The sequence below is a fragment of the Myotis myotis genome, unplaced genomic scaffold, assembly GCF_014108235.1.
Source record: "Myotis myotis isolate mMyoMyo1 unplaced genomic scaffold, mMyoMyo1.p scaffold_m19_p_9, whole genome shotgun sequence".
In the NCBI taxonomy this organism is placed as follows: Eukaryota; Metazoa; Chordata; class Mammalia; order Chiroptera; family Vespertilionidae; genus Myotis; species Myotis myotis.
The window spans coordinates 60,246,874-60,265,290 of record NW_023416401.1 but is presented as its reverse complement, the minus strand read 5'-3'; the positions used below and the strand labels follow the sequence as shown (position 1 = coordinate 60,265,290).

At 50.9% G+C, this 18,417-nt stretch overlaps 1 protein-coding gene across 1 annotated transcript; it reads left to right on the top strand.

Annotated features, from left to right (window-relative positions):
• Positions 1-285: 285 nt before the first annotated feature.
• LOC118663427 lies at positions 286-18,199 on the top strand. The gene is made up of 15 exons (XM_036323010.1): positions 286-394; positions 1,436-1,652; positions 2,262-2,366; positions 4,116-4,247; positions 5,047-5,131; positions 5,243-5,306; positions 5,657-5,742; positions 6,491-6,673; positions 8,996-9,056; positions 10,023-10,168; positions 11,215-11,282; positions 11,541-11,586; positions 14,181-14,244; positions 16,982-17,061; positions 18,167-18,199. The coding sequence occupies exons 1-15, from the start codon at positions 286-288 to the stop codon at positions 18,197-18,199; spliced, it is 1,479 nt and encodes a 492-aa protein (XP_036178903.1).
• Positions 18,200-18,417: the final 218 nt, after the last annotated feature.

Genomic DNA, 18,417 nt, shown 5'->3' with positions numbered 1-18,417 from the left:
CACACAGTCCGGGAGTGGCAGAGCCCAGATATGAAGCCAGCCCACACAAGGAGGAAGGGCACTCCAGGCAAAGAGAACTAAAGGCACTAGTGTGAGGTGGTGGGAAGTGCAGGCTGTGTTCATGGACCAGTGGATCTGGAGCTAGAGGAGAAGCAAGCGGAGGAAAGCTGGAGAGATAGTTCTAGAAGAGGCAGAGCTGGAAGACGCTAAGCAATGGATCCCTGGTGAGGACATGAGGGGACGTGGGGCTTCCCAGCTCTGTGTCCGTAGGTCCTGGCCCTGAGGATGCTGCTGTTCTGGGGGTCACTGCTATGCTGGGGGCTGCTGCCCCAAGCCCAAGGGGAGGCCCAGCACCTGCTCTTCCTACGGATCAGCAAGGACCAGCTAGAAACAGGTAAAATGTAAGGGGTGGGCCGAGGGAGGCAGGCCCGCAGGGAAGGAGAAGAGGGAGAGATGGCACCACCTCCCAATTCAAAGCTTCTCTTCTGGCCTCCCCCTCACCAGCAGCAGAATTTGCCTTCCTTCACTGAGAGCTGACCCTATCCTTCCCCTGCTCTCACACTGCTGTGGCTCCCCAGTACCCTCAGGAGAACCTCCAAGCTCCTCATACTGGCATTCAAGGCCCTATATGTATGTCCAGCCTCTCCCGCCACCACTGCCCTAGCCACCCCATAGATGCCCCAGTTTCTTCCTTTGCTAGTGCTGTTCCTTTTGCCTACTGTGCTCTTTTCGTTCTTCCCAACACGGTGAATTCCAACTCATTCTTTAAGGCAAAGCTCTAATGGGAATCCCTCCCAATACCCCCAAGCAGAAAGTCTCCTCCCGCTGGGCTCTCACCACCCTCCGGTGAAGCCTTGTCGATGGCCTAATCCACGTGGATTGCACTTGCCCTATTTGTCTGTCTCTCTCCCTAACTTTTGGCCGTGAGCTCCTTGTCCTCCACGCACCACAGTCCTACCTCATTGATCTGTTTCATAAACTCGCCACCTCAGGGCCTTCGCACATGCTATTTTCTCTGTCTACATTGCTCTCCCCCGGACCCCCCAATCTTTCAATAGTGGATTTCTTCACCTCATTCAGGTCTCAGCTCAAATGCCTCCTCTTCTGAGAGATTCTCTGTAACCACCCTTCTTCCAGTAATGCTCCAACTCGACTCCGTTTTCTTTTCTATTCACTGCCTAGCACTTTCAAAATTGCTGTGCTTGCTTACTTGAGTGCTCAGTGTGGTCTGTCTCCCCACCAGCATGTACAGCCCATGAGGGCAGGAGCCACATGGCTCCCGTTCCCTGAGCCAGGAGACAGTGAGCACGTAAGTACTTGTTGCTAAATGATCACCTACCTCACTGGCCCAGGGCAGGTGCGGGTGAGCATTTGCTGAATGACTGAATGAACGGTGAGCCCAGGCCGAGGAGGGCCTCGTGTCCTGTGTCCTCAGATATTTCAGACTTGCTCTCGGAACACCACATTCTGGGCCGCATGGCCAGGATACCTGTGACGGGCGCCACAAGTGAAGGTATCGCCATCCTGGACCACCTGCCCTTCGTAAGAAAAGGCCTCTCCAAGAAGAGCAGTGGGCTTGACCTGTCGCTGGTCGGGGACCTGCTCTCGGGGAAGAGCCTCCCACTGCTGGGGCAGCTGCTCCGGGCGGGCGGGTGAGTAAACCGAGGCTGCTCTGGCCTGTCTTCCCCCTCAGGCGCCTTGTTCTCACCAGGCAAATGCAGCACCAGAAGGGTGGTGGGAGGCCTGGGTGTCCTTGGAGGTTCTCTACAGCCTGGGACGCGCTCTTGTTCTTAAACCTCTCCACGACACTTGAAATCTCCCACAGAATAAAGCAGGTCTAACTCAGGGATCTCTGTCTGGTAGCCCTCCACATTCAGGCTGCACCTTGGAATTACAAGCTTGCCTAGTGTTCTTAAAAGATATTTTAACAAATTGCCAGCATTTGAAAATCAGGAGGGTTTTCATCAAATTCTACACTTGAATTCAGACAGGGTAAATGTGTATAGGCAGCTCCTCCACTGTATTCTCCCCTTTTGTAGATGGTGAGGCACTGAGGTCTGGAGAGAAACAGGGGCCTGCCCAGGTCTTCAAAGCTTGGGGCTGGAACTAGAGCCCAGTGTTCTGCAGCTGAGCTGGGGGTCAGGGAGGGGTGGTCCCAAAGCTGCCCCACCCTTCCTGGGGTCCACTCCTACTCTAGCCATTACACACACACACTCCACAGAAGCCTTACCAGGCTATGCCACCACCCATACCTCTCACAGGTTGGTCATAGAAGATGCCAAAGGACCCGAGGTCACCCTGCAAGTCCTGAGCGACAGCCTGCTGCAGGTCACGTTGCGAAGCAAACTGTACCTGTCGCTCCAGGGGTGAGTGCCCTGCGCGTTTCCTCCCACCTGCCTCAGCAAGCAGCAGGCCGCCGTGCACTGCTGGCAAAAGCCTGCTGCCTGTGTCACCATCAGCATCATAAGAATCCTTTCCGCTTGAGCATGTTCCAAAGCCATTTTTACTGATGGGGAAACTGAGGCACTGAGTGGGAGAGGGACCTGCCCCAGGTCACAGGGTGAATCAGCAGCAGAAGCTGAGATAAAACCCTCTGACTTCCATGTCACCCATCTGCGTAAAAGGCAGATGCATTAACAGGATGGTCTGAGGAGGATCTAATTCAAGGCCACCTTGGAGTTCAGCACACCTAGACTCCAATCCCACTTACCGTCTAGGTGGCCTGAGCAAGGGCGTGAGTTCCCTGGGCCTTAGTTTCCTCACCTATAAAATGGGGATGATCAAGTCCCCTGCTGTACTTGGCTACTGAGAAAGCTCACTGCCTATCTGAGCTCAGAATGCTCACTAAACTGTGGAGGAAGATGCTGACCTGGGTTATAAAAACAACAGCCAACAGGGGAAGTGCTATAGCGGTATTTGCACATGAAACAGGAATGTTTTTTAATATACTTTTATTGACTTCAGAGAGGAAGGGAAAAGAAGAGAGATCAAAACATCAATGGTCAGAGAGAATCATTGATCACTTCCTCCTGCACACACACATCCGCGCTCCTCCCTGCCGCCCCTCCCCACCGCCCCCTCCTGCTGGGGATAAAGCCCGCAACCCAGGCATGTGCCTTAACCAGGAATTGAACCTCGACCTCCTGGTTCATAGGTCAATTGCTCAACCACTGAGCCATGCCGGCTGGACAAGGAATATTCTTAAATGCCTTTAGAAATGTTTTTTTGTAAAATATGGTTTTCTTGGTCTAGCTTCCCTTTTTGATAGAGGAGCACAAAGAAATATTTCTTTAATGGAGATATTGGCATAGAAAATATCTCTCTGCTATACAATAAATATATCATCACCCTTGTAATGTGTGCAATAAAAATACAACTTGACCCTTGACCTGGTGGAACTGTAGCAAACTGGAGAGCATATAGCCCATCTCAAGGTCACCCTCAGCGCCCCCAAGAGATTGACACTCAGGGAGGACTCTGGCTTGGTATTGTCTGATCTTTCAGGTTTTCCAAAGTGTAAACTCCATATCCTTTTTTCCCCCATCACCATTTGTCCCTCATGCCCTCTTCTACCTCCACCCCCTCAGCAATCACATACAGTGTACATGTCCAGGAGTTCTCTCTTCTTTTTTTCTTTTTTGCTCAATCACTCCACCCTCCCCCGCACCAACACCCGAGCTGTCTGCCTGCTTTCTATGAGTCTGTCTCTATTTTGCTTGGTAGTTCAGTTTGTTCATTTAGTTCCGCCTATATGAATTCCATATTCTTTTTTTTTCAATATGTATTTTTTATTGATTTCAGAGAGGAAGGGAGAGGAAAAGAGAGATAGAAACATTTATGAAAAGAATCATTGATCGGCTGCTTCCTGCATGATCAGGGACCAAGCCCACCACCCGGGCATGTGCCCTGACCAGGAATCTAACCGTGACCTCCTGGTTCATAGGTCCACATTCAACCACTGAGCCACTGCGGCCGGGATTGAATTCCATATTCTTACTCAACTCTCCTAGTGTTTCATTTGAGCCCTCCAGGCCGTTGCAGGCCACTAGCCTGTGACTTCTGGTCTCAACCTTGGCCTGTGGCTTGGAGCCTGCCTAAACACACTGCCCCTACAGGATCCTGCGGCTCAAAGTCATCAAGAACATCCGCATCGGGGTACGGCTGGAACAGACGGGGAACAGGACCAAGGTGGCCTTTGAGGAGTGCCATACCCCACCGGGATACCTGAGCATCAAGGTTCTGGAGCAGTGAGTACCTGCCACTCCTGGGCCTCCACTGGGTAGGGGTAGATGCCAGGCCTTCGTGCACTGCTCCTGCAGCTCGGCCCCTCACTGAGACTCTCCCAGCATAGTTGTCTAGAGTGACCAAGGACATCAGGGACAGGATCAAGCCACACCACCCATCAGTATCTGCAGCCTCAACGCTGAATGTCACGGCTAAGAGTGTGCATCAAATCTCGGCTTGGCTGCTTTCTAACACTGGGGCCCCTAGCCAAGCTATCTGACTTCTAGGAGCCTCCATTTCCTCACCAGTAAAATAGGATTTCTCACAGAACCAGCCAGCATGGGTGGTTGTGGGGAATAGATGAGTTAACCCTTGGGTCCCACTTAGCATTAAACCTACCACATAAGGTGGCCTCTATCTATGATTCTCAAATTACCCGGCACAAAAGCCATTTCCTTCATGAAACCCGCTGTGACTTCCACTGCCAATTGTGATCTCTCCTTCTTTGAAAATCACAGAAACATTTATCAGAGAGAGAAATAAGGAGGCAGAGTCAGGGAGGAAGAATCAGGAAGAAATGAAGCAATAAAGCAGGAGAAAGTGAGGGAGGTAGAATGTAAGAAGGCAGGAAGGATGAGAAAGCAGAAAAGGAAAAGGAGGAGAGAGGAGGGAGACGTCAGGCGAGGAAGGAAGCAGCCACTCCGAATTTCCACGTTACACAGGCCCAGGAGACCTTCCTCAGCCTTGCCCTGGACTCCCCGTTCTGGCCTCAGTCTCCCACTCCATAGTGTCTCAGGCCCCATCTGCTCCCCCTGCCCCTAGGATGAACCCCCTCCTGGTGAATGAAGCTCTGGAGATGGTGACAGGTGTCCTGGACCAGGCATTGCCCTTCCTCCTGCAGAAGATAGTGAGTTGCTCATCCGCCCCTGCCTCCCCCTGGAAAAGGAGCACAACCCCAAAAGAGATCCCTTCAACCTCGCCCAACCCCCACAAAGACCCCCTCGTGCCTTCCCTCCAGGTGTGCCCTGTGGCCACGACCCTGCTCAACTCGCTGCTAGAAGACCTGTTGCACATCAATCTGTGTATGTTGGTCCAGACTTATCTGTTTTCCCTGTACTGTGTGCCAGGGACTGTCCTAGGCTCTGCTATGGTGGGAAACAAAACACACAAACCCTGCCCACAGCGTGCCTGCTTTCTAAGGGGGGAGAGAAAGGCAATATGCCTATGACCCTGCAAAGTGGGATTATCAGAGGCCCACAGAGTAGACTGTTGTGATGATGCATATAACCTGGCACAAAGGTATTGCTCAATAAGTGTCATTATTATAAGAAGCACAGCCCAGCACATAAAGAACTTAAAGCTGAGCAGAGAGGGAGAACAAATTCTCCATTTTGCTGCCCCCCCTTGCCCCCGATTCATGACCTTATTGTAGCCCCAGCCACCTCAGGCCCAGAAGACTTCCAGTACCATGTCACCACCACGGAGTTCACCGAGGAGGCCATCCTGATGAAAGTCCTGGTGAGCCAGCCCCCTGGCCAGGGCAGACCTCCAGGGGCATCCCCTGGTCTGGGGGAGGATGGACAAAGAGGAGAATGTGATGGGCTTCTCTGGCAGGAGGCACAAAGGGGAGGAGGGGGAGACGGAGGAGGAAGAAGCAAATGAAGACCCAGGTGCCTGCCCTCGGAGCTTGTGCTGAGCCCGGGGGGTCCTTCCTCAATGCAGGAGAGCAGGAGAGGCCACAGGGCTGCGTGTCCCATGAGCAAGGATCAAGCCCCAACTAAAGGCAGGGGCTGCAGGGCCACACGTAACGCCCCGTTGGCAGGGACCCCTCAAATGCGGAAACAAAGGCCCAGAGAAAGGATGAGGCTGGCTGCCCAGCTCCAGTCCCCATGGAACGAGGGGAGGACAGGAAGGACTTGATAGGAAGGAGTGCTGTTAACAAGGGTGCAGAGAAGGGAATAGGGTCAAATGAGGGAGAAGCAAGGAAACAGGTCATGGGTTCAAAACCCAGCTCCACCCCCTACCGTGTGTAGGATCTTAAGTAGTCACCTCCCCTCTCTGGGCTTCAGCTTCCTCACCTGTGAAATGGTACCAATACTTGTTCCCGTCTCATGACGCTGTTGTGAGGTTCAAATGAGATTGCGCACAGAAACGTTCAGCGCTATGCCTGGCATATAGTGAGCCCTCGATGTATGAGTTGTAACCAGTTGTTGGCCAGGGAGGCCGTTCCCATGGAATTTCTTCTTCCCCCTTCATTTCTCTAAAGCTCGTGACCCCCTGTGGCCCAGGCCAGAGGGCCCCAAGGAGTGACCACCTGGCCCCCCAGCCCCTCCCAAAATTAGCCCAGGGCAGCATGGCAGACCTGGCCTTTTGGGTGGAAGCCTACAATGACATCCTGTCCTGCCTCTACACCAGCAAGGAAGTCCGTGTGGACCCCCAGGACTCCACGGTGAGTGCTGAGGAAGGGGAAGGAGGGTGGGACATGACAAAGGTCACTGCTCTGTTTTCACATGAAGAAGCCGAGGTCGAGCTGGCAGAACTCTCTTTGTGGGTGGCCTAGGTAAGCCAGTCCTCCTCTCTGGGCCTCACCTGGATAACTCCTCCAGCACAGAAGTCCCTTCCCCCTGGAAGACGTCCTTAAACTCTCAGGCCCCTTGTTACTCGCTTCACAAAACTTATCCATTCATTTGTGCCACAAACATTTATTAACGGCCTTCTGTGTGCCAGGTCCTGTGCATACCGGTCCCTGCCCTTGCAGAACTCAGTCAGATTGGGGAGTAGAAACCGAACAAGAAAACAGTCAGAGAGCCCTAGCTGGTTTGGCTCAGTGGATAGAGCATCGGCCTGCGGACTGAAGGGTCCTGGGTTCGATTCCAGTCGGGGGCACATGCCTGGGTTGCAGGCTCAATCCCCAGTAGGGGGTGTGTAGGAGGCAGCCGATCAATGATTCTCATCATCGATGTTTCTATCTCTTTCTCCCTCTCCTTTCCTCTCTGAAATCAATTATATATAACAGATAAATGAAATAATATAGAGCAATGGATCAGTAAGTGACTGGTGGAGATGAGAGGCTCCCTCCCCTGGACAGGGAAGTCAGTGAAGACATCTCTAAGGTGGTATCTGACTGGTGACGAGGCACACACACAGGTCTGCAAGAAGAGCACGTTCCCTGGGTCAATGAGGGAATCGATGAGGGAGAAAAACAGATACATCACTGTCAAAAGCCTCCAGCAGCTCCTTGTCACAATCTAAATAAGTCAGTCTCCTCTGTGCCACTCCTGGGGCCCTGCATGATCTGACCCCTGCCCACCTCTCCAGCCTTATCTCCTCACCTGCTACACTCCAGACACACAGGCTGAGCTCGGCTCCCACCTCAGGGCCTTGGCACACGCTGGTCTCTGTGCCCAGGACTCTCTTCCCTCCACTGCTGGTCTCAGTGAAAATGTCATCTCCTCAGAAAGCCCCTCCTTGATCACTTCATCTAAATATCTAAAGGAAGCTTTCTCTCTCCCCACCTCCTCCTTTCTCTCTCTCATTCTGTTCTTTTCCCTTCAAATCACTGATTACTGTGTGTGTATGAATAAAGTTACATATGCAAAGTTTTACACACATATATATACACACATATGTGTATTTGTATGTTTATCTAATTTTGTATGTTTACTGTCTCCCCCATTCTGAGGGCAGGGACAGTGAACAGGGTACTATGTGAAGGACACACAGTGGGTACTCAGTAAACACTGAAATATAAAATCCTAAGATGCATATCTGGGAGAGTTCTAATGTTATTGCTCCATTTCCACATGAGGAAACCAAGGTCCAGACAGGGAAAGTGACTGGTCCAAGGTCATCCAGCAGGTGGAATTAGGACTGGAGCCCGTCTCCTGCCTCCTCATGCTCTTCCCTCCATCCCACACAGGTGTGGCAGCTCTGAAACAGTTAGAAGTGAACCCTGTAATTCCATGTCCAGAGAAATTCTTACACCAGTGGGCAAGAATGCATGTGCAAGGGGGTTCTTTGTAGCTTCGCTTGTTTTAGGGAGAAAAGCAAAGTTAACCTAGGTGTCCATCAATAAGGAATTTAAAAAATAAATCAGGTTATGGTCATAAAAAGCAGAATACTGTGCAACTGTTAAGAAGAATGGAGTTGTTCTATATGTACTGATGGTGAGGGGACTAAACAAGGTGTGGGGCCACATGGTTAAAACTTTCCCTCTATTCGTGCTTATATGTGTAGAGAAAATGTCTGTCAGGATACACTCCAACATATCAACTGTGGGAACCCCTGAGAATAGGATTTAGGGAAAAGGGGGAAGAGGTGTTAGAGTAGACTTTTACTTTTTACTTTACACAATTTGTTGTGTTTTTCATAATGATTTATGATCTTCAAAAATCAATGCAGCATAGGTAAATTGATAGAAATGTGATGTCCTTGCTTTAAATATAGGGAACTATTAATAGAAGAATCTCTAGGTGATAAGTACACAAATGTTTTCTATAAAGTTCTTTCACCTTTGATGCATGTGTGAAAAATTTCACAATAAAATGTTGGGGGAGGAGGGGTCATTGAAACAATGAAAGGTTACTCTTTCCAGGTAAATCATAATGAGACTCCAGGTGAACGGCTCCTCCGTGCAGACTGACTGATGTGCAGGTGGTGCATTCTGTTGGGAACAATTACATCTCATTGAACCCCAATGGACATCCCCCAAACCTACTCAGAACAGGTCTAAGGATTCTAAAGGCCAACACACATTTTGCCCTTTTCCCAGGCTGCCGACCTCATTCAGCTGTTGTCACTGAGAGAATTGGAACCCAGGCCCGAGGTGAGTGTGTTGCCAGCTCCCCACCCCCCTCCACCCCGCCCCCAGCTCCCTGGCAAGGATCCCAGAAAAGATTCGGGGTAGGGGAGCAGGATCTGGCCCCCTGGGCATGACCCATGTGGCCAGAGTTTCCTCCTGTGGACTCACAAAATCATTGCACTGGCTTCACGGGTGTTGTGAGAATTAAAGGAGATGATTCAAGTAAGGCACTCAGCTCAGCGCCCCACCCAGTGACCATGCCATGTGGCTGTCATTATCCAATACCGAACAAGACACCAGCCTACTGAGGCACAGTGAGTGGTGGCTGTGTGCCAGCCATAATTCTCAGCAAACCTGCACTCTCACACATTTTCATACATCAGCAAACACGTTCAGCATGCTGAATTGACTTGCCTAAGCTCACATTGCTCAGTAAGTGGCAGAATCAGAATTTGAACCCAGACCCAGACTCCAAAATTCACGCTCAATGTCCTCTCTCCAAAGCTCTTAGAACATGGCACCAGATGGACCAGCAATAACAATAACCACAATCGGTAACAATCGCATTACTGGGTGCCCGGTTCTGTTCTAAGCACTTGCTATAAATTAATTCATTTTATCCCCACAATGACCTTATAGGATAGACATGATTATTATCCCCATTTTACAAGTATGAAAACTGAGGCACAGAGAGATTAAGAAACTTGTCTCAGACCACACAGTTTGCAAGTGGTGGAGCTAGGACTCGAGCTCCAAAATCTATGTTCTTACCTGCTATGCATGCCCAGGAGGAGGACGTCATCTTACCTCCGAGGAGTTCAGTGAGATAGTAACCTTCTCAAGGTCGCACCGCACGTTGCTGCAGAACTAGAACAAAAACTCAAGACGCCCTGACTCCTCAAGTGGTCTTTCCCCGTTCCTCCAAACTGGGGGCTCAGAAAAGCCATCTTCTAGGCCTGCCCACCCCTCTTATGCTTCAACTTCATTCTGGCTTTTAAACAGTCGCCAGGAAGAACGGGGCTGACCATCAGCACCCCTGACCCTCCCACGGTCCGCCTCGACGGTCACGAGGCCACCGCCATCCAGCAGGGCTCCCTCGTGCTGCTGAGGCCCAGTAACACCTCCTCTGTCTCTGTTTCCTGGGTGAGTTAAGCCTTGAACTTCTTTGCTCCCCAGGGGCCCTGGGTCCACTTGAGGGCCCCTCCCAGGCCCTGCCTGAAGCGGTGTGACAGAGAAACAGCAGTAAACCTCACTGTCTCATCATCTACTCATAGTCAATCAGTCCGCCCCCAAGTAAGCCTGCCATTAAAACATGAAAAGACTTGAACACCTCCTGCCTCAAGGCCAGGCCCCAGTGCTCCCCGAGAACACCCTCAGCTCAGTGACCTTACATGGTAGCATTTTAACTGTCTACCCTGGACATGGCTGCATCGAGAGCCCTCGTCCACAAAACCAGGAGAAAGATCAGAGAAATGTAGTTGATGGAGGGACTAAACGTGTCTGCATTCTCTCCTTCCCAAGAGAGAGGTGACCCAAGCTAGAGAGGGCCAGTCCCTGAGGGAATACAGCTCCCCCAGTTGCAACTTCTCTATCCTAAGCTCCCCGGGATTCCTATTTGCCATTCCACAGACCCTGAAATTGGGAAGGTGCCTCATATAAGGGGCGGGAGCGTTGGCCCACTAGCCGAGCCCAGCGGCATCGGTGTGTACAGCACGATCCTGGGATCCTAGTTGGCACGATTCTGGGGCAAAGAAACCAGTCATCTCTGGCTGGTGGGCAAAGTCCTACTTCTAGTTTATAGGGTGACCATGTGGATTATGGTCGTCCATAGACAACCTGCTGAAAACGAAAGCGTCCTCTGGCTTCCGGCAACCTCAACCCTCAGCCAGCTGGGTCACTGCAAAAGGCTTTCCAACCACTGGGCTGAGTCCCTTCCCTTGTATCCACCCCACCCCCACCCCCGCCTTCCCTGCCCTCCAGGAGCACCCAGCACCCACCTGTGCCCTCTCCTGGGCAACACCAACACAGTCATCATCTGAACACATGCGAACCAGCAGTTGGGGTGCGGGTAGGACTGGGTGAGAGGAGGCTAGCCCAGGACAAGTACTCATGGGAGGTGGACACGAAGGGAATAACCTCTAACCAGAATGTAAATTCTCCTGTTCTGACTTAATTTCACTTTGCCATAGAAACTCCTTTCAAAGGCTATGTTTTCCTCAAGAAATCAGAAATTAAAACTCCAGTTCACTCCAAACAGGTAAATTATTTTGGCTTTGGATGTTGCACAAATAAGATGGCTCCCACAGAGAGAAATGGAGGGAGAGTACAGTTAAGGGGGACAAGTTTTCATGCCTGCTGTCAGCTGAACAGAGTGGTTTATAGGAGGAAGGGAAGAGGGAGAGAGGGAGGAAGGGAAGGAAGGAAGGAGGGAGGAGGTTGTGACTCGAACCTCACTGAACTCTGTACCCCCAAGCAGCTTCCCTGACCTAAAGGGGTGATCTCTTTTCTCTGATAGCACCATGGTCACCCTGAGCACTTACCCTGCTGGCCTTGCAAAGCAGGTGAGTCTTGCCTTGGCCTCTCTACTGTCCTGGAGGCCCCACCAGCAGACCCTGAGTCACTGATGTAGGGAATTCAAAGACTCACTCACTTTCTATCCCTCATCTCATCTTGCCCTGGAGCCCCCATGCCCACTGGGGTGGGGGGTGCACCCTGGACTTAAACTGGTCCATTTCATTCTTTCGTTCACTTAACACTGAGTATCTGTCGCGTGCCCACCTTGTCTTAGGATGCATCGGTGAACAAAACAAAGGTCCCTGCCCTTGCAGAACTCACATTCATAATATATAATATATAAGGTAAATTATATATTATGTAGGCAGGTAACAGTGCTGTAGGGAAAGCAGGGGAGGGGACAGAGGATGGGGAGTGCAAGTAGATAGGGGCAACATTAAAAAGGTCAGGGAAGGCCTCATTGAGAAGGTGAATGTTTGAGCAAAGACAGGAGGAAGTAAGGGAAGGAGCGGTGGGAATATGGTGAAAGAGGGGACCAGACGCCCCAAGGCAGGGGTGTGCCTGATCGTTCTGGAAACAGCAGGTGCCAGGGTGGCTGGAGCAGAGAGGGTGAGTAATGGTCAGAGAGGGCAAGGCTAGACCCATCAGGGCCTTCTAGTCAGGACTGGCTTTTACCGAGTGACATGAAAGCCCATGGAAGAGCAGACGGAAGGGCAAGGGTGGAGGCAACAAGGACACACACACACACACACACACACACACAGAGAGAGGCTTGCAGACTGTGCAGAGGCTGCTGAGGCATGAACCCCATGGTGGCAGTGCAGGATGTTCTGAAAGTAGAGCTGACAGGATTTCCTGGTGGAAAGGATGGGGAAGGTGAGAGATGCATCCCGGATGACACAGGATTTGGAAGAAAACAGCCTCTTTCAGGAGAATACTCAGTTTGTGCCTCCAGCAGGGCTGTGGGCCCCCTCTCTGGGTTTCCTCACCCCTGAGCCCCGCGTCCTAAACCACGGCACCCACGTGCAGCAGTGTGGGGTTTCTGCGGTCCTGTGCCTGGTCTGGCCATTCCTGTGAATGAGTCCACAGGGCGGAGCACGTGGTCTCTTCCCCCAGGGGTTGTCCCTGCTCCTGCACTGGAAGAGCTCTGCACTACCCTGCCCGTCCGAGGGAGACCCATGCCATCTCCTCCTCCCACCCTAGGGACATCCCATCGCCCTCCACTTCCACAGGCCTGTGAGCCTCATGCTCTAGCCCTTCTCAGGAAAAGCTGCAAGATGGAAAAACAACAAAAGGACTGAACGAGAACATGTACAGAAAGCACTTCAAAATGATCATGCCTGTTCTACCAGGTCTTGCTCCAGCCTTACTTGGGGAGACCAGGGTTGAGAGGCCCCGGTCAGGGAATCCCTTCCCAGACAGCCTCAGGGGGCAGCCATCCAGACTGGGGCTGCGTGTACGGCGGGACAGGATGTGCACTGGACAAGCCACCCATCCCACAGACAGTGCAGATATGAATATGTCCATGACAGTCTCCCAACAGATGGGGAAAGTGTGTCTTGAAGAAAGGGGGTCTTTTTTTTAATGTTTTTATTGATTTTTTTAGAGAGAGAGGGAGATGGATAGAGAGATAGTAGAAATATCACTGAGAGAGAAACACTGATAGGCTGCCTCCTGCACGTTCTCTTCTGGGGATCAGGCCTGCAACCCAGGCATGTGCCCTGACCTGAACCAAACAGGCAACCTCTTGGTTCATCGATAGACGCTCAACCACTGAGCAACACTGGCTGGGCAAGAAAGAGAGTCTTAATGAATGTATGCAACTTAGATCCACAGGCAAGGCCTTCCAGGTGACAGGAATAGTAAGAGCAAAGCACAGAAGAAGGCATGTGCAAGGTATTCCAGTCCGGCTGCAGGGGAGCAATGGGAGATGGAAGTGGAAGGGAGAGAGGGAGGGAGGGAGGGAGGGAGGGAGAGAGAGAGAGAGAGAAGGAAGGGAGGGAAGGAGGAAGGAAGGAGGGAGTGGGAAAGGAAGGTAGAGAGCGGATACAGGAAGAAAGAAGTAATCAAGGAAAGGAAGCAAGTAATAAAAGAAAAGAAAACGAAAGAAAGAAAGACAGGAAAGAAGAAAAGAAAGAAATAAAGAAAGAAAAGAAAGAAAGAAAGAAAAGTCAAAAAAAACAAAAAAGAAACGAAAAAACGTAAAATAAAGAGGGTCTATTTCTAATCTGTCCAAATGGGTTAGGGCAGCCCTGACCAAGACCCCTGAACATCCCTGGTGACAGGAGGTCTGCTTTCTCAATGAGACAGTTCCTGCCCCGTCATCAGGCAGCTGTCAGGACTGGACTCAGAGTGGGTCCCTGTGAAGCTCTGGCCCTGGGGGTCTCCTTCTTGCTGGGCTGCCCTGAAGCAGTAAGACCATCGCTGAGACAGGCGGTGAAGGCTACTTTTACTGGCCCCTCAACCTTCCCCGGTCCTTTCACTAATCTGTTCATCGGGCTCCAATGGCCTTAAGAAGCGGGGTCCCCAGGACTACTCCTGATCTCCTGTGGGTACCTATCCCCTGGGGTCCCCCGCTCCAGAGGTCACAACCTGCTGACCCAGCTGTAGTGACCTTCCAGCCCTCTTTCACCTGTTGCAGGAAGAACGTCTGAAGGCCTTTGTCTCGGAGCTTCTGAGGAGGATGTTTTTGCCCCGTCACAACGGTAAGCCCCACTGGGTTTCCCCTTATGCCCACATACCATACAGCTTGGAGAAACATCAACAGTGTCCAAAGCTCTGCACGTACAGCCGACTTCTGTCTTGTTCCCTGGGGTTGGTTAAGAATCGCCCACACACAAGGCAAAAGGAGGCAGCACAGAAACCCTGAACTGTGGGGTGTGGTGGGTGAGGAGGGTGGGGAAGGGGCCATGTGTGTCCTCCTGTTCTTTGCCCAGGCAGTACAGTGATAGGAACTCAGACTTGGGGCGAGGAGCCAGGAAGGGCTTCCTGGGGGAGGTAGGGGTTAGCATGGAAAGTGAAAACAGGAAGGCCCATCAGAGGTGGTGGAGCCCACAGCTCACAACGCCAACGCCTGCAGGACCCAGGTAGGTAACATACCCAAAGGAAGCAACCCAGGTGGGGCCTAGGCAAACATGCCCCCCTTAAGTGGGAAGCTAACTTAGAGCCTAGTCTGGTGCCTCTGCCTCATAGAACTCATGGGTTTTCTCGCCTCCCCTGATGCAGTCTGTGGGACCATTGTCCATCCACCCACATGATTACTTGGTCAGCGCACGTGTCCCCAAACACAGAGGTGATCACTCACCTCTGAGAAATTACCTGGCGCAGCCTCCTTGCCTTCCAGATAGGCCCAGAGAAGTTTAGTGACTTAACCAAGGTCACCCAGCAAGTCTCTGGCAGAGCTGAGCCCAGAACCCTGGCTTCTTGCTTCCCTAACAGGGGCTTTTCTCTGAGTTCCAACTCAAGGACTCATGTTGGGACTGCAGAGTGAGGCTAGAGGAGCAGGCAGCGGCTCAAATGCTAGCCAGGCTGAAGAATTTGGCATCTATTCTAAGGCCCATGGTAGCCAGGGAAGGTTCTGGACATGAAGTGAGCAATTTTGTGTTCAAGAAGGAGGTGGGGAAGGATGGTGATGCAAGGTCCAACAAGACAGTCAGAGAGAGCACAGGTAGGCAAGGATGTAACCTGACCTGGGATGAGGCAAAAGATGAAGGAGAAAGCCCCACCCCCATCCCCACTTTGCTAGTACCTATCCCAGGGAGCTCATTCAACAAGTGTATCTTAGATCCTGGCCAATAGGAAGGGTGGTGTCCCTCAACAGATAACTGAATAATGAAGATGCAACACACACACACACACACACACACACACACACACACATTACTTGGCCATAAAAAAAAGAATGAAATCTTCCCATTTGAGACAACATGAATGGAGTTACAGGGGATTATGCTAAGTGAAATAAGTCAGACAGAGAAAGACAAATACTGTATGTTTTCACTTACATGTGGAATATTACAAAAAGCAAATAAACAATACAGAGACAGACTCATAGATACAGAGAACAAACTGATGGATGCCAGGTAAGGGGGCAGACTGTAATGGGAGAAAATGGTGAAAGGGATTAAGAGATGCAAACTTCCAGTTATAAAATAAATAATTCAGGGGAGTGTAAAGTACAGCATAGGGAATATAGTCAATAATACTATAATAACTTTGTATAGTAACAGATGGGTACTAGACTTATGGTGATCACTTCTTAATGTCAAATCATTATGTATACACATGGAACTAATATAATATTATGTGGCAACTATATTTTAATTTTTAAAAAAGATCAGAGGATAGATGGAAGACCAGAGGTACTGTCCCTATCCCAACCCCCACCTAACTGGACCAAATACCACATTAGGCCAGCAAGAGGGTATTAGGCCCTCCCCTGAGTCCCTAGTGTTGATGGGTGGATGAGGTGGAATGAGGGCTGGTCAGTGCAGAGGACAGAGGAAAAGGGTTTGCCAAAACTCAGTGTGCCAAAAATGATGAATTCATTCAAATTCAATCTGAAAACTGACCATATTCAAGTTCACCACATTTACCAATTCACCAAAAACTTGCTTGAAGAACTATTTTTTATATATTTAATAATTCAGTATATTCATGAATATTTACCTTCTTTGATATATTCAATGGATATTTTCTTTTTCACTTATTGTGTGTGTGTTAATCCTCACCTGAGGATATTCTTTCCATTGATTTTTAAAGAGAGAGTGGAAGGGAGGGAGGGAAAGTGAGAGAGGGAGAGAGACAGAGAGTGGGGAGGGGAGAGAAACATCAGTGCGAGAGAGATACATCAGTTGTTGTTTTCTACACATGCCCTGATTGGGTCCAACACTCTAACCACTTAAAAACACCAGCCAGGGCTTCAATGGATATTTTCTTATTAATATAATCAAATGTCTAGTGTTTTAAAGTTAAGTTTTCAATTTATACTGACTTTTTTCTAATCCTTTTCTGAGACATTTCCTGTTTCTGCCAAGATTTTAGCATTTTTCAGGCATGTATAGCATTTTCAACCATTTCTCACAATTAAATGAGAATAATAAAATTCATTGATACAGTCATAAGAAGACTCCAACATACTGAACATTCCTTAAAACTGTGCTAAGAAGAGTAACTTTGTAAGAAGGCTTTCATAGTTACTGAATATGTTTGAGAGAAGTTCCTTTAAAACAGGACTTTAATGACTGGGCGGGCATTAGAGAGACTGGCTTTGTGGAGGGGCTGCCGGAAGGGGATGGAGATGATGCTCCCTGAGGAAGGGAAGGGGCACATCCAGGCCCTTCCCTGCTCTGGGCACTGGAGCAGCCAGGGGTCAGCTGGCCTGGCCCACACTGCCCCTGCCTACACACAGGACACTGAGCTCCTTGTCCATCCCATTCACAGAGCTGCTCAGTGAACACCACCTCCCGCTGCCCCGCATCAAGGGCCTCTCCTTTGACAAGGCCCGGGTGGAGCTCTCTGAGGTAAATGCTGGGTAAAGAAGCTTCTGGAGACACAGTGGGAGGTCAGAGCTAGGAGGGCCTTAGCGTCGCCTTGGTCCCTGTCCTGCTGAGGCAGAAGCTGAGGCCGGGGCATGGGAAGCACCACATGTGGCAAGCCCTTCACCTTCCTTAACTCACCGTTTCCTCACAGCCAACCTGGGGGTGATGCCCCCTTTACAGATGAGAAAACGGAGGCTCCGAGGGGCTACATGAATCCCTCAGGGAGCCAGACCTTAGGCTCACTGAGAGGTTCAATGCCTTACACAGGTGGTCGTCACAATTAGTTCCATGAAGTTGATGCTGTGACTTGTCCCATTTTACAAACAGGTGAATTAGGGCTCCGAGAGGCAAAGTCATGGCACAGCCACAGCCGCTGTCTCACATCAGAGCCAGACCTGTAGAGGCAAAGGGATGGACAGTGGGTTGGGCTCATTGGCTCACTCATCGATTCACTCCTAAGCCGCCTCACACGTTGTGCAAGGTGCACACTGCAGGGTGTATCACCACTCCTCCTGTAGTCTCCATGAGTGGCACCACCTGTAGGTGGGTGGTGCACAAGCTGTGCATCCTCCCCTGGCTTCCCTGTCACCCATTCATCCACTACCACTCATGCAGCCAGGCAATATGTGTCCCTGGCTGCTCTGTGCCTGGCCCTGTGCTGAGCGATGCTGGGACAAAGAGGTGAGTTAGACCCAGTCCCTGAACCCCCCAGAAGCTCCCATTCTAGTGGGGAATAAGGTGCAGGCAGGAGCACTTGGATTCCAGCAGCACAGGAGGGCCCAGCAGAGGTTTGGGCACTGTGGGTGGGAGCATGTGGAAGGCTCTAGCCCGGTGACAGATCCACCTCAGGGTGACCCGGCAGGATGAACCCCAAAGCATCAGGAACCAGTCTGTTCCTTCCTGCGCTGACATTTCCAAGACCCTCCTTGCCCTCCACTAATCCCCTTATCCAGTCGGTCCCTGGCTCTGTCTTCTTGCCACAGGGTGTTCTTAGGACTCACACAACCCCTCCAGGAGAGGCAGACGCAGCCTCGGGGAGAGCTGGTTTATAGGACGGATGTCCACGTCGCTCTGCTTCTACCCACAGGAGTACATGCTGCTGACCATTCCAGAGGAATAGGTTCTTGCCGAGGACCCCTCCATCTAGCCACAAGTGCTCCAGACCCTTGAGACTCCAAGAATGGCTACAGTCACAGTGGAAAGTCTGGGTTGCAATAAAGATGACTTGCTTGAGAAAGAGTCTGGTTCTGAGTTTGCCAAGAGGTTCTGGAAGGTGGCAAGGCCATCTTGAAATGTTCAAAGAAAGGGTTTTCTCCCTGATAGTTCCTGCTTCCCCTG

What these genes read in the sequence shown, in the direction of transcription:
- LOC118663427 (XM_036323010.1), top strand. Translation starts at nt 286, where the DNA reads ATGCTGCTGTTCTGGGGGTCACTGCTATGCTGGGGGCTGCTGCCCCAA. An exon ending in CCTTCCTCCTGCAGAAGATA is followed by an intron (nt 5,132 to 5,242) that starts GTGAGTTGCTCA and finishes CCTTCCCTCCAG; the next exon opens with GTGTGCCCTGTGGCCACGAC. An exon ending in CCATCCTGATGAAAGTCCTG is followed by an intron (nt 5,743 to 6,490) that starts GTGAGCCAGCCC and finishes ATTTCTCTAAAG; the next exon opens with CTCGTGACCCCCTGTGGCCC.